The sequence below is a fragment of the Denticeps clupeoides genome, chromosome 5 (assembly GCF_900700375.1).
Source record: "Denticeps clupeoides chromosome 5, fDenClu1.1, whole genome shotgun sequence".
Classification (NCBI taxonomy): Eukaryota; Metazoa; Chordata; class Actinopteri; order Clupeiformes; family Denticipitidae; genus Denticeps; species Denticeps clupeoides.
Genome location: NC_041711.1, coordinates 19,125,099 through 19,138,609, shown reverse-complemented (window position 1 = coordinate 19,138,609; position 13,511 = coordinate 19,125,099). Strand labels below are relative to the sequence as shown.

Below are 13,511 nucleotides of genomic sequence, written 5' to 3'. Positions count from 1 at the left end.
AATTTACATTTCAATCCCTTTCTTGCTTACATATTTGTCCAGGTAGACTCTCCACTCAGGCGAGCTGCAGTACTGCTGGAAATCCTCAAAGAAGGATGGGCTTCCATTGGTGTCAGGCAGTGATGGGAGGTGTAACTCCATGTAAAGCAGTTTGTGTACTTTGGACAGCAATGTCCTGAGCAGCGGCACCAGGAAGGAGTAGGTCTCTTCCGCATGCGCCGCCATACAGCGGCGTAGGATACCTTCCACTTGCCCCAGCAGGTAACAAGCTTCATCCTGAGACTCAATTGTCTTTGTCTGCAGGATGCCATTGAGCTTTGCTGTTGCCATTGAGCACACCTTACACACACACATGCAATAAAATGTATAATATTAATGAGACAAAAGACGGAATAACAAACATATACTATAAAAATCTTAACGGACTTTCTGCCTGCCTGTGTGTATGTTGGCACACACCCGCTACGCTCACCTGGTTGTCTTCCTGTGCCATGAACCCTAGCAGCAGCCTCAGCCCCACCTGAGAGAGCTGGAGCCACTGTGTGCCAGCAGTGTACCAGACCATCAGACTGTCCATAAGTGTCACCATCTCATCCAGGACCTTCTCCGTCCACAGCGCGGGGTTGACCAGACCCTCCGCCTGCAGGAAGTCCTGCACAACATGCAGCAGCCGCACCGCATTCTCCGTGTGCTGTGGCAGCATCGCTGCCGTGGATTCTCGGTTATCAGTTACGGCCCATTCCAACATGCGCTCCATCAAACTGAGAGAGAGGACAAAGGGCTTTTGAAATATTCTGAAAAAGGGGTCTGTAAAATCACATGACCTGATCGGCCCCTCTGTCACACAGTTTTTTTTTACTGAGCTACTGATGCTTCTCGTACTCACCCAAGCTTAATGTGATCGACGGGCATTAGGAGCTCATTGGCTGTGCCCAGTTTTGTGAGGGCAGAGAACACCTGACCCCTCTCCAGCCATGCAGCATCATCTGAGCCCTCCACCCCACGCCACATCACACAAAGCACCATCTCCAGCACCATCCGTGCCAACTCCTCCTCTGTACGCTGGGGAAAGCAGAAGGAGATAAAGTTACGTTAATTAGGTCTAGCACCTCAAAACTCAAAACACGAACCTATAATAGCTGCCCCAGGGTAGCTATCTGATATCTGATATGATATGAATCTCAATAGGTCTCAATTATGATATAAATTCCCTCATCTATTTATAGTAAGCCACAGTTACAAAAAGCAAAGCGACAGCAGTTGCACCACCCAATGCAGACATATCTAGTTAGGATAAAAGAAAGGCCAAACACACTACAGGACACCTCCCTCCTCTCACACACTCACATAGTGATCTTTGGAGCACATCCTAAACCATAATGAGATCTTAGTCAACAAGTTATGGTAACACAACACCATCATTCCACCCAAGAGTCACATCAGTCAACAAGCAATATAAATGAGTAAATGATACAAAGTAAATGGTCAGTACTTCCATTATTTAGCAGCAAACATATTTCATTTCCCTGTTTGTCTTACCCTGCAACTTGGTGAAATAAGAGATGCCCCCTATTTTACTCTGAAAACCAGTCCCAGGAGAACACCATCTCACCTCTGTGCTGCTGAATGACTCTCCCAGTGAAATGTTGTCGCTGAAAAGGAAGCTGTCATCAGTCAGGGTGGAGTTGGTGTCACGTTCTGCGGCAGCAGTTCCAGGGAACGGTTTTGATGTCTCCAGGGGCGAAGGAGTGCTGGCCATACTGCCAGGAGTCTGGCTCCCATTCTCACCCTGTTCAGCCCGGTGCACGTGGGTCAGGTCTAGACTCAGGACTCCAGTTTTACTTGTGGACACCCATGGATTAGGGATTGGAGGGTCCCCTGGTGTATCGGACAGGGACACCAGCTCCCCATTGTCTAAGCTGTCAATTGAGCGGCTGTCCCCAACACTGTCTGACGCATATTGCTCATCATTTAGACGGCTCATGCTGCCTGACAAGTTCCTCCTCTCCAAAGGCGGTTCCAGGCGGCTTCCACTGCCCCGGCTGAGCTCCAGGCTGCCCAAGCTGGCTGCATCACCCCTATTGGAATTGCCCTCCGTGCTGCCGCCTCCAGGTGATCTCACGAACAGTCTCATGAATGTCTCTTGCCAGCAGGTCTGCCGAGAGATCTGCTGCACAGCGTCCTGTTGAGACTGAAGCAACGAATAAATCTGTCCGGGAGAGACAGAGATAGGAAGCTGAAAACTGCTATTCCGAGCTATTTTATTAACATAACATTTAAATTCCAGCTCTTCTATATCTGTAATGAAACATTAATATTACAAAACAAGTAATTTCTAAAAGTGACATCAAAATGTCAATATGTAACTGATATCATAATATGCAACAACCCCCAGACAACAGGACAGCCTCTTTGGCTCAGCCACATACTAAATATTTTGGCCATTACACTACACTCTAGCCAGCAATGACATATGCCATTCAGAATTCCTGTCAATGTAAATGGACATGATGCCTTCCTGCAAACAAGATATCAAAATACCATACCACATGAGAGGTATTTTGAAAGTAATAAATATTTTATTATATATATATACACACACACACACACACACACACACACACACACACTCACCCACACACTCACCCTCTTGCACACCAGCAGGCGCACCCCAGGTCCAGCACGGTGGGTCAGCTGGACCAGAGCCATCAGATCCCTGTAGTTCACCGCATTGTCTGAATACAAAGAGAAGTGAGTTTTTTTTTATCCTTATATTCACAGGGCATCACTTTTTCACATTTTGTTGTTCAGCCTTATTTCAAAACTGATTCAAACACCCCCCTCAGAATTCTACACTCAACATACAACAATGTTAATGTAAAGGTTTTGGCAAATTTATTAAAAATACAAAAACTAAAAAACAATAACAATTTAAGTAAATAATAACATGAAGTGTGTTTAGTTTTAAGAAGTTGCTGCACAGACCTGTAGACAGGATGTGATTCAGGAGACTCTTGACGAGTGCTGATGTGATGTGTTGGTCGGGGAAGAGAATAGTGAGGCCAGAGTATCCCACCTCCCTCAGTTTCAGCCTCTGCTTACTGCGCTCGTACACACGGTCACACTTCAACATGCGCTCAAACAGCTGGAGACAGACACACACAACCTGAACCTCAGTTACCAAAAATGATTTTGTTTGTTCGTTTGTCTCATTCAGTCTTGGAAAATAAAACATCAAGTTTGACTAGAAAAAAAGTACACACGTTGTACAGTTGCAGACATAAAGCACGTTGTAAGTCGCTCTGGATAAGGGCGTCTACCAAATGCCGTAAATGTAAATGTAAATGTAAATAAAGGTGCGCTCACCTTGAAGACCACCTCTCGCAAGCGGTCTGAGTATTTGCTATTGAGGAGTAAGGTGTAGCAGGAGTCAGCAGCTCCTGGCTCAAAGAGCAGCAGAAAGAGCTGGTCCCTGGCTGTGCTGGTCTGCAGCAGAGTCAACAGCAGCTCCAGCATCCCGCTCAACTACAAAACAGGGAGACATAGCCAATGAAGCACCTCATGACGTGAACAGCACAGACAATTGAACTACTGCATCAAGCTCAGCTTAAATTAGGGATACAAACAGGTTAGGGTGACTCCAGTCAGGCTGTGTTGCCACCTATGCAGAATTACAAGAAGCTCAAACATCACAACAGTCAAGTAAAAACTGCTCCCTACATCTCAGTCAGTTACGCAATCAATGATGAACAACACAAAGGACCAGTGGATCATTTTTCCCACACCGAAAAATACAAAAGAAGGCTAGACCAGGACGTCAATTCCTAAAAGAAACCAAATGAAATGTGTCCTCTGCTTTTAACAATCAACCTTGGTGAGCAGTGGGCGGCCATGAAATGCACCCAGGAGTGTGTGGACAGTGCTTTGCTTAGGCACCTTGGTAGCTCGAAAATCGAACCAGCAACCCTCCTATTAAGGGTCTGATTCCTTACCCGCTAGGCCATGTATTTCATGTATTACATAGTGTAAGGTAAAAGAATGGGCCAGACATTAAAAATTAATTGCCTGGACAATGAATCCTGTTTGCACTAAGTAAATTTTGTGGAGCCTGAGTAATACAGAGAGAAGTGGTGACTTCAGATGTGTCCATCAGTGTGAAAAAAGTCAATAGTCATCAGCGAGAGTGCTTTTTCTGGGACACACAACACACACACACACACACACACACACACACACACACACAGGATTTCCTATATAAGCCATAAAACTCAATCATTTTAAACCAGGTTGCAGCTCTCATCATAATCTGTCCAGCTGCATCACTGTCTGGTATGGCAAATATGGCAACACTTCTGAACGCAACAGCCTACAGAGGATATATCTATACGCACACACAAACTGATCAGTACTGCACTCTTCACCTCACACTGTACTGCTGCATTATTTTTATCATACCACTATTATTATTATTATTATTATTATTTCATATACTGTATACATCAATACACTGATATTATCATATGGCTGCTACTTGTCCATCTGATTTGTCTAGTTGTCTCAACCTATATTACTCTATGCATTAACTATATTACGGGTTGGTGCACAATGTCCTTTGCCCACCACTAACTAAAACACACAGTTTGGATTAATGCCCAACTTCAAAAGGTGAATCTATTTCTAGAGCAGAATACGCTTCAGCTGAGACTCGTGAGACCTCTCACCTGTTCTTCATCTCCAATTGCCGCAATATATCCCAGGATGCTTTGTACCTCGTCCTGAGTTGTGCCCTTGCTTATGTAATACTTGAGGAGGCCACAAAGAGAAGCTCTGATGGTACGAATGTCATCCTCACTCAGTTCAGTGTCCTTGCTGTTGCTGCTGAAAGACAGAAAGAGGACTTGGATGTGATTATCAAGTTTATATTTACAATATTAGATAGAGAGATCAACAGAGGGTTGATACCCATAGTGAAGGCGGATTGTGTCCAACAGAAACTGCACACCGTATTTCTTCCTGAACTGTTTCCTGCTGTCTTTTATCACAGTGGACATGTACTGTATATGACCTGCACACCAGGGATAAGTAAAATGTTTTAGAACATTCCATGTAAACCCAAAAACCTGCATTACACCCAATACTGTTAATAGTGATCATCACCACACACACACACACACACACACACACACACACACACACACCTATGCGCAGGGTGAAGTCTCCCTGGATCCAGATGCTGAAGTTGAAGAGGAGGTGAGTGTGCAGTTGTTGAAGAAGCTGTGGGTTCTTCTCATAAGTCACCTGCTCTATAATCAACTGCACTGCCACCAACACACTCACATCCACCAGGAACGCAGGCAGCTACACACATGCATACAAGGAGGAAGAAACCCTGTTAATACTTATACATCAAAAGAATTCAAGGCTCAGAGAATGAATGTTTGATATCTTACCCTCTGCAGCAGTGCTCCCACTGTGGGTATGGCGTGTGCGGTCAGCAAGCTCTCCTGGTTAATTGGGTGTCGCTGCAGAAAGTGTTTGATCACCAGCAGAAATGTGGCAACCAGATTCTTCTCCAGACGTGCTTCTGAAGAACATATGCAAAGAGATGTATTTAATTACAACATATGCACATACCTTAACAAAAAAAAGTGTGTGGATTATAAAGACGTTCACACTAGGTAGAGGAATCAAAGAGAATACCTCAATAAAATTTCAATATGTTGTCCATAATAACAATGACAACATAGTGCTGTTGCTTTGCAATGTGTTGCAGGACAGTTGTAGCATAACTGCTGTAAGGTGAAAATCTCTTGGAACGGTCTAAGTGCTCAACTTAACCTTTGACACCAACATACTGAAAATATATCACTATCAACTTTTTGTCCCTCTCCTAATACAGGAAAAAAAAAAAAAGTTCACCTGAGGCCCTGTTGGAGGGCAGGATGACCCAGTCTCCCTCGGCAGGAGTGGAAAGGTCAGGGGTGATGAACTCTGAACCAGGGGGTTCTGTCTGCTGTTCAGGCGTCAGTAGGGACAGCTGCTCCAGGATGGGGAACAGAACCGGCAACCCCCCTACACAGTTTATCATATCCTGCATGCAATGAGTAGGTCAGTCAGTCAGAGTTTCTATATACATGTTAAATCCATAAGTAGTTAATCCATAAAACACAAGAGCACTTGGTTACATTAACAGCAAAATGTAGAGGATGCAGCTACAACCATGTTATACATACCTTTATGTCCCAATTTACCACTTTGTTGCCAGTCAGGCGACCATGCAGTAGATTAGGTGAGAGGTCAAGACATATTGGGTTCTTACATGCCTGTGGGTGGCAGTAAGGCAGTACAGGTGAACAATTTAATTCAATCAAATTCCAACTGATAAATAACGGACATACCTTTGGGGAGTAGTGGAGAAGGAGTTTCGATGAGAGGTCACCAAGCTCTGCCTCCTGGCTTTTAAATGGGGAGATGCAATTGGGACCTGAAGAATGAAGAAAGAACCAGAGTACAGAGAGTACACATAGTTGATGACTGCTAGGCTATTGCCATATAAGCACATTTACAATAGAATAATAAATAATGACTATATAAAAACCATTACTTGAAAACACTCCACCCCTGTAAATGCCATACCTGCACTGCAAATTGCCTTAACATGGTTGTGCTGCAGAGCTTCATGGAACACCATGACACTACCCAGCTGACCCTGCAGAGAGGTGGGGCTGCCCCACTCGCTATCCTGAGTGCCCGCCGAGATTAACTTGGTGACAGACTCCGGCTTGCCCCCAAGGAGGCCACCCCAACCCTGTGCAGAGAGGATTCCTCCCAGTGAGGAGCGACCAGATGTGGGCGTTGATGAGAATGGGGGGTCTGGGATCTGGGAAGGGGGTGGAGTGGTCGTCCGATGTCCTGCTGATCCGATACAGCAGGAGGTAAAGGGCTGAGGGAGAATAGGAACAAAGTAAAAAACAGAAGGCATTGTTGACAGAAAGACAAACTTGGGTATTCAGAGTTTTGCTGGTTCAACTAGCATGACTGAAGCAAGCTTCTCTGTGGCTCTCACCTCTGTCATGTTGGGATACTTCAATGGGGCAGAGAGCTTCTGCTGCCCATCAACATAAAGGTAGACTAGACTCTGTCCAAAAGGTCTTTTTCCAGGGACATGAACCACCCCTATACTGTGCTGTAGTACAAAGACATAGACACCTTAAATAAACATATAAATTGGGCCTCGTATGGGCAGATACATCACATGTAAATAGTAAACTGGCTAAATAGGGCAATATTAATATCCGCATCAGTGAAGGTGAAGTGATAGTCATGACAGGCCATGACAGGCGCCCGGGGAGCAGTGTGTGGGGACGATGCTTTGCTCAGTGGCACCTTGGCGGATCGGAATTCGAACCGGCAACCTTCTGATTACAGGGCCGCTTCCTTATCCGCTAGGCCCCCACTGCCCCCATTAGGCCACTCCGCCTACAATAGACAAACATCACTATGCTGGTAGCTAACAAAGACAATTAGCAAAAACTGACTGCCAGCCAAAACAGTAGACTGTGATGGAAAGTGATGAGCGAACACTTCCACACAATGGCAAGCATCTACTGACCACTACGGCTACATTTGGTTGTCCCACTCACCCAGAGTGAGTCACAGAAGCAGTAATCTGGCAGCATGACGGTGACGTATTCCCTCTTTGTGCACACAGCCACCACTAACAAGCCTGCTGAACTTATGAAGGCCTCAAAACCTGTTCCACTCGGTGAGAAAAAACTGCCAGAGCAAAACACAGACACAACACACATATAAGGTTTGGTTCAGCTATTTACTTGTTCCCTAAACAATAGTCCTCTCACCTATAGAGTTGTTTCCTTTTCTCTCCTTTTCCTGCTGATTCCAACTGGTCCTGGTCTAATGACAGCCAGGCCAGGAAGCTGAAGGCCGAGCCCGGCCACCTTTGAATAGGAGGCACAACGATGCCGGCCATGCTGGGCGCCAGGTCAAAGTACTGCATGGCACTCTCTAGTCCCTGCTTGCGCACCATGCCCAAGATGGCCCTCAGCACCGGTCCCACATACGGGTGGGGCTGCTTGGAGTCGTCCTGTCGCAAAAGCCGGAGGAGTTGCTGGAGCTCAGTCCTGCTCAGAGATTGGCTGCCCAGGGAGCCCAGCAGTGCCACCAGACTTTCGGCACAGGAACGGTGCAGACGCCCGTGCCTCCCCAGTGCATCTAGAAGTCTCAGCACCATGGCAGCATTGACACAGGTGGCACGGGTCCGACGGTTGGTGCAGGAGATGCGACGCAGCCAGTCAGACGTGAAAACCTGCAGCTCTGCAGAGTCCAGCTCTGGCAGCCACTGGATCAACAGCAGCAGCGGCTCCACGTTACTGATGCCCAGGATCCCCACAGACGAGTGCTCGCCCTCCACTGCCTGCAGTCCAGAGTACAGATACAAGCAAGTGAGCATCTCATAATGTTGAGCAGTAGCAATTTAAGGATGGATGAACTGTGTGTGTGGATGAGAAGAGAGAGTGTGTGATTAAAAGAATGTCAACGCAATATTTGAAAATATTATGATATGTTAACTATTGCAAACTATTAATTGAGTCATTAAAATATGCAAAATTAAAATAAAAACAATTATCTCACCATGTTCATGAGCTCCTTCAGTAGTTGCCTAGAGGGCTGACCCAGCGAGACGAGCACCTCATAAAGGTGAATGTAGCCAATTCGCTCCTTAAACACTTCCTGTAGAGTCAGGACTTAGCAATCAATATGCGGGATAACAAACCTCAAAATAATTAAAAGCAAGCTACAAGTTGAGTCATATAGTCATATTTCTACCATTTTAACCACACAATTCCCTTTTCAAAAAATGGGATTCTGTGTTTGCCAACGTTTGTGCTAATTACTAAATAAAAGTGAAGTGATTGTCATTGTGATACACAGCACACGGTGACACAACGAAATGAGTCCTTTGCTTTTAAATCATCACCCTTGGTGAGCAGTGGGCAGCCGGGGAGCAGTGTGTGGGTACGGTGCACCTCAGTAGAACCTTGGCGGATAGGGATTCGAACCTGCAACCTTCTAATTTCAGGGCCGCTTCCTTAACCGCTAGGCCACCATTGCTTCACACACTAGCCAACATTGTAAGCATTCTGGGATTTCATTAGCTCTGAAAAGTCAGACATAAAACTTCAAAATCTTCACAAACTCACCGAAAGTACAGTTCATAAGCAACAACAAAGAATTTGCATTGCACACAACAGTTTCCTGGATCAAGCGTACTGGTGTGTGCAGTTGTGTGTGCAGTGTCGCTCTGGGGTTTTTGTGTAAAGTCCACACTGCTTGTTCAACTGCATTTATGGTGAAGATCGTGACCCACCTTAGCAGCTGGTGACTTGTGCATCACTATTGTCAGGGCTTTAATGGTGGCCACAGCAAGAGAGTCCAGCCTCCCCTGAAACACCTGAGCAGACGAATGAAATTATGTCTCAAAAACAATCACGCACCGCCTTATGTTACCAGCGAGGCAGAAAGCCACTCCTTTTATTCCAGCCTTAGAGACACACCCAGTTCATACAGTCAAATGGAGAAAATTATCTTTGACATGCATGAACAAAGCATGAAAAGCCACGATTAGGACCTCGTCATCCTCATCTTCAACCAGATGCGATGTAAACAGCATGCTTATTTACGGTCCACAGGCAGGAGTAAATGGAGACCCCAAAACATGAGTGTGCCAACAAGTAAAGAAAAACCTTATATGACTGCATTGTTTGATCAGTTGTGTGAGTGATTGTGTGACAGATTGAACCCATTCCTGGTAAAATTGTGCTTGCTTTTTGCTAGAGAGAATATTCATACAAGATGAGGCAATATAGATTACATATAATAAAAATAATGATTAAAAAATGAATAAGCCTATGGAGCAGGGAGAGGTTACAAAGGCTGTTTTTACATCAACTGCCCACACACTCTTAAGCAACTCATAGTAACTGCAAAAGTACATTAACCAGTCACCATTCAGACTTGCCCTTCTACAGAGAAAAGTTAGTTCTCATTTGTAGACTGATTTCGTTGATTTATCAACCCAAACATGAGGTGCAAGCTGAACAGACTTGAGATGAAATGTGTGAAATCAGATGACAAGATAAAAGAAAAGGTAAAACATTCAACAAACACCAAATTCAAATGAGCCATCCATGGAAACACCAGACACCGCAACAGCCTCAGCACAGCAAGCCTAGCAACATCAGAAAACACTGGCAGGACCCCCATGCTGTTCAGCATCACCAAGGAGAAAAGGAAATTGAAGGAGAATCCAAGAAAGCAGAGGAATAAAAATGGGCCTTGGGGAGGGGGTTATGATGATCACTGACAGTATGGGCTCCCAAGAGACCACTCCTTCTCAAACCAACCTTCTGTCTGTCTCTGAGAAATTTGGCATGACCAACTAAATGAATACTTAAATCCAACAATTAGTATGAATATTTTAATGTGCAATTAATTGTTTGTGAGGAAAACAGCTCATTAAAAATATTTTACATTAAATTCTAAAGGCATTAGAAATGATCTTTCCCAGTATTATGTTTTGATCGTTTTATCAATTAAGATGAATTCCAACTGATCAAGAATACTATCCAGACACTGTCTGCATAATATATGCATAATTGGAGAGGCTCAAAGTTCTCAAATATTTTCTAGTATTCTCTCTTCAAACTAATTTGTTTATGAAAAACAAGGAAAACCTTTGAACTGTAGCATTTAATACTATAAATCAGTCATATAGCCATGATTTTTGTGTTTTATGGAAATACTTAAAAGATAAGAAAAAACGCAGACACAGATCACTTGCAAAAAAAGTAATGTGTGTGTTAGAATTGGTGTGTTAAGCAGTCGGTGAAAGCCAAGTGAACTGTTTAACTGCTTATCATGGCAGGTGAACAGAGGTATGGTTGGAGGTGCGGCCTCTTTGGGCGTGGCAGCGGCGGCTGGCAAGTGGACAGCGACGGGTAGGCGGTACCTGAGTGTCACTCTCTCCTGTAAGTAATCTGTTGGCTAAATCTTTCTGGTCCTTGTCAGCCACTGAGCATCTAGCATTTACCAGCTGCATGGTTGGGGGCACCACAAGAAGTGTGCAGAAAAGGGCAAAAAGAGAGGAGGGTTACAGGATTGGTTATAAGTTAAAGGTCATAAGGTTGTCACGACCATGAGGTTCTTAGTGGGCCATCGCTGGAAAGGGTAAACATGCACAGTCAGTGAGCACATTGTTAACGCACGGTCTTTTGCAGAGCAAAACACATGCAGTGTGTGCTACACACTATCACACACACACACACACGTGTCAATTAGCACTCATACAGCAAAGTATTCAGCACATATGAGATCAGGGCATAAAAATGCAGTTGTAGAAAATATTTCATTAGCTACCACCAATATACACCACACTTGGCTTTTGTAAGCCTGAAAGGTAACTTCTGAGCTCCTGTTAAAATGACCACTAGATATCAGTCCAAAGAAAAGGGCACCTTGCTGTTCTGCAAAAGACGTGTCAGGTGCTCAAAGCAGTTGCTGTTTAGGAATATGGCCTGCAGGACGGGTCGATCCAGACACTCAAACATGTCACGGATGGTGTCTGTGGAATGGCGGAAAAATAAAGAAATAAATAATTGCACAGACACAAGCACAGTCTATTGTTTAGGCCATATCTCATGGAGCAGTCACACACACGTTATGCTGGCCCTTGTTATTGTTCATTTATGAGCTATGCTCAGGTTACATGAATTCCTTCTTCATGTTACATTAACTCACCTAACATGTGCACTTGCAGTGCAACAAAGCGGCTCTCCCAGTGCCGGGAGCGAATGGGTGGGCGCCCCTTCCCCTGCATGGCAGCGGCCGGGTCAGAGTTCAGGAGCTTGAAGTAGTTCTCCAGAACAGAGCTGATTTCCACCTGTCTCTGGTCAGAGCTGCTGGCCAGCAAGCAGTGTACCACCTCCCTCAGACAGCCAAGCGTCAGCAGGGCCTTCCGGTCTGGAGCCTCGCTGTCCCAGTCCTCTCCGTCCACCCCATCCACACACTCCCCCCCACCCAGCACACTCATCAACACCTCCATGGTGGCGGGAGAGATGGCCAGCAAAGCATTACGCTGGGTGGAAGATATTGTTGAAGTGCAGAGACGGTGGAAGGTATGATATGGAGAAGAATAGAAGAACTTGGATAAGAGACAAGAGTAAAACTATTTAAAAAGAGCTAGATGCAGTTCCTAAAATTAATTTTGACTATAATTGGGATTGACTATATTATTATATACCTCGATACACTACCAGTCAAAAGTTTGGACACATTTTTGAGGCTTTCCAAAGCAGGCAGCATTTCACAGTCTTGGCTTTTAGACAATGGGGATGGTTTTCCAACAGACCTGAAGGCATCTCATGGCTTTTGATTATTACAACAGTGAGCAGAGCTTTCTCCTGCTACAAAATATGCATTCGATTATTTAAAACGGCATTCATTTTAGTCTCCATAACCACAGAATAGGTGTGGCCAAACATTTGAATGGTACTGTATATGAGGTATATTTTTTATGAGAAACACATAATGCTATACCCACCGGAATTTTATTAAATATCCTGTGCAACCTTGACTAACTTTTGCGACAAACTTGTGAACAATCCAATATAAACATTATGTGTGATCATCCTTGTATTGAAGGGAAAACTGTTTTTTCCACTTCAAACATATGGTCTTTCTCCTCTTTGTTCACTGTCTCACACACAGCCAGTAACTGGACTTACCTGTCCTCCTGCCACAATAGCACCAAAGAGGTGGAGCAGACAGCATTTCAGACTGTCCTTCAGGTGTTCACTCTCCTGGAAACACTCTGAAACACACACACACACACACACACACACATACACACAGCAGTTCAGACACCTATGCAAACTAAACAGAACTGTGGTGAAAGGTGTACTCTGCACTAAAAGAACATGGCTTGTGCACATACACAAAAAGTCTGCCTTACTCTTAGAACACACACACCTGCAGTTGTGGCTAAGTGCTTTTTGGATCAAGCGTACCGGTATGGTTCACATACATTTTATACTAATTAAAAGCATGTACACATACAACCAAACCAAATAGCAAAAACAGACAAGCATGCAAGCACACAGAGTGGTGCTGATGCTAAAAGACCGGTTTGTGTAGATAGTTGCTGTTACTACAGGCCTGGGGGTCTGAGCCGCTATCAGGAGATCAGTGGAGCCCGTTAACAGACACACCAAAAACAAAGGGGGAATTCAGCTACTCTTGAGGAGAAGCAAGGTTGTGGTCACAAATGAATAAATAGTAGGGATGGGCAAAGAAGGTGATGTTATAATGGAGCTTATTTAATTTCTTTGATCAGATGTACTTTTTGTACTGATTTCATACTGAATGTTTAGCCATAAAAAATTATATATGATTGCTGTTATATAGTTATGATATGGTCATATTCTGAAACTAAA

At 44.5% G+C, this 13,511-nt stretch overlaps 1 protein-coding gene across 8 annotated transcripts in view; it reads right to left on the bottom strand.

Annotated features, from left to right (window-relative positions):
* The window catches only part of nbeal1 (neurobeachin-like 1), a 34,459-nt gene that overhangs the window by 10,783 nt on the left and 10,165 nt on the right, over positions 1-13,511 (bottom strand). For 4 of the 8 annotated variants that reach the window (XM_028979669.1, XM_028979674.1, XM_028979672.1 and 1 more), the window contains exons 8-31: positions 12,804-12,889; positions 11,818-12,154; positions 11,535-11,641; positions 11,030-11,113; positions 9,389-9,472; positions 8,653-8,751; positions 7,860-8,434; positions 7,644-7,776; positions 7,067-7,186; positions 6,637-6,943; positions 6,399-6,484; positions 6,234-6,323; positions 5,920-6,091; positions 5,451-5,584; positions 5,199-5,358; positions 4,963-5,065; positions 4,722-4,878; positions 3,367-3,525; positions 2,986-3,145; positions 2,647-2,735; positions 1,613-2,209; positions 887-1,062; positions 473-761; positions 31-339 (exon numbers count right to left, since the gene is read on the bottom strand). In XM_028979669.1, coding sequence (XP_028835502.1) covers positions 31-339; positions 473-761; positions 887-1,062; positions 1,613-2,209; positions 2,647-2,735; positions 2,986-3,145; positions 3,367-3,525; positions 4,722-4,878; positions 4,963-5,065; positions 5,199-5,358; positions 5,451-5,584; positions 5,920-6,091; positions 6,234-6,323; positions 6,399-6,484; positions 6,637-6,943; positions 7,067-7,186; positions 7,644-7,776; positions 7,860-8,434; positions 8,653-8,751; positions 9,389-9,472; positions 11,030-11,113; positions 11,535-11,641; positions 11,818-12,154; positions 12,804-12,889 — 4,613 coding nt within the window. The remainder of the gene's footprint in view (positions 1-30; positions 340-472; positions 762-886; positions 1,063-1,612; positions 2,210-2,646; positions 2,736-2,985; positions 3,146-3,366; positions 3,526-4,721; positions 4,879-4,962; positions 5,066-5,198; positions 5,359-5,450; positions 5,585-5,919; positions 6,092-6,233; positions 6,324-6,398; positions 6,485-6,636; positions 6,944-7,066; positions 7,187-7,643; positions 7,777-7,859; positions 8,435-8,652; positions 8,752-9,388; positions 9,473-11,029; positions 11,114-11,534; positions 11,642-11,817; positions 12,155-12,803; positions 12,890-13,511) is intronic. The other 4 variants (XM_028979675.1, XM_028979676.1, XM_028979673.1 and 1 more) reach the window with 3 other exon arrangements.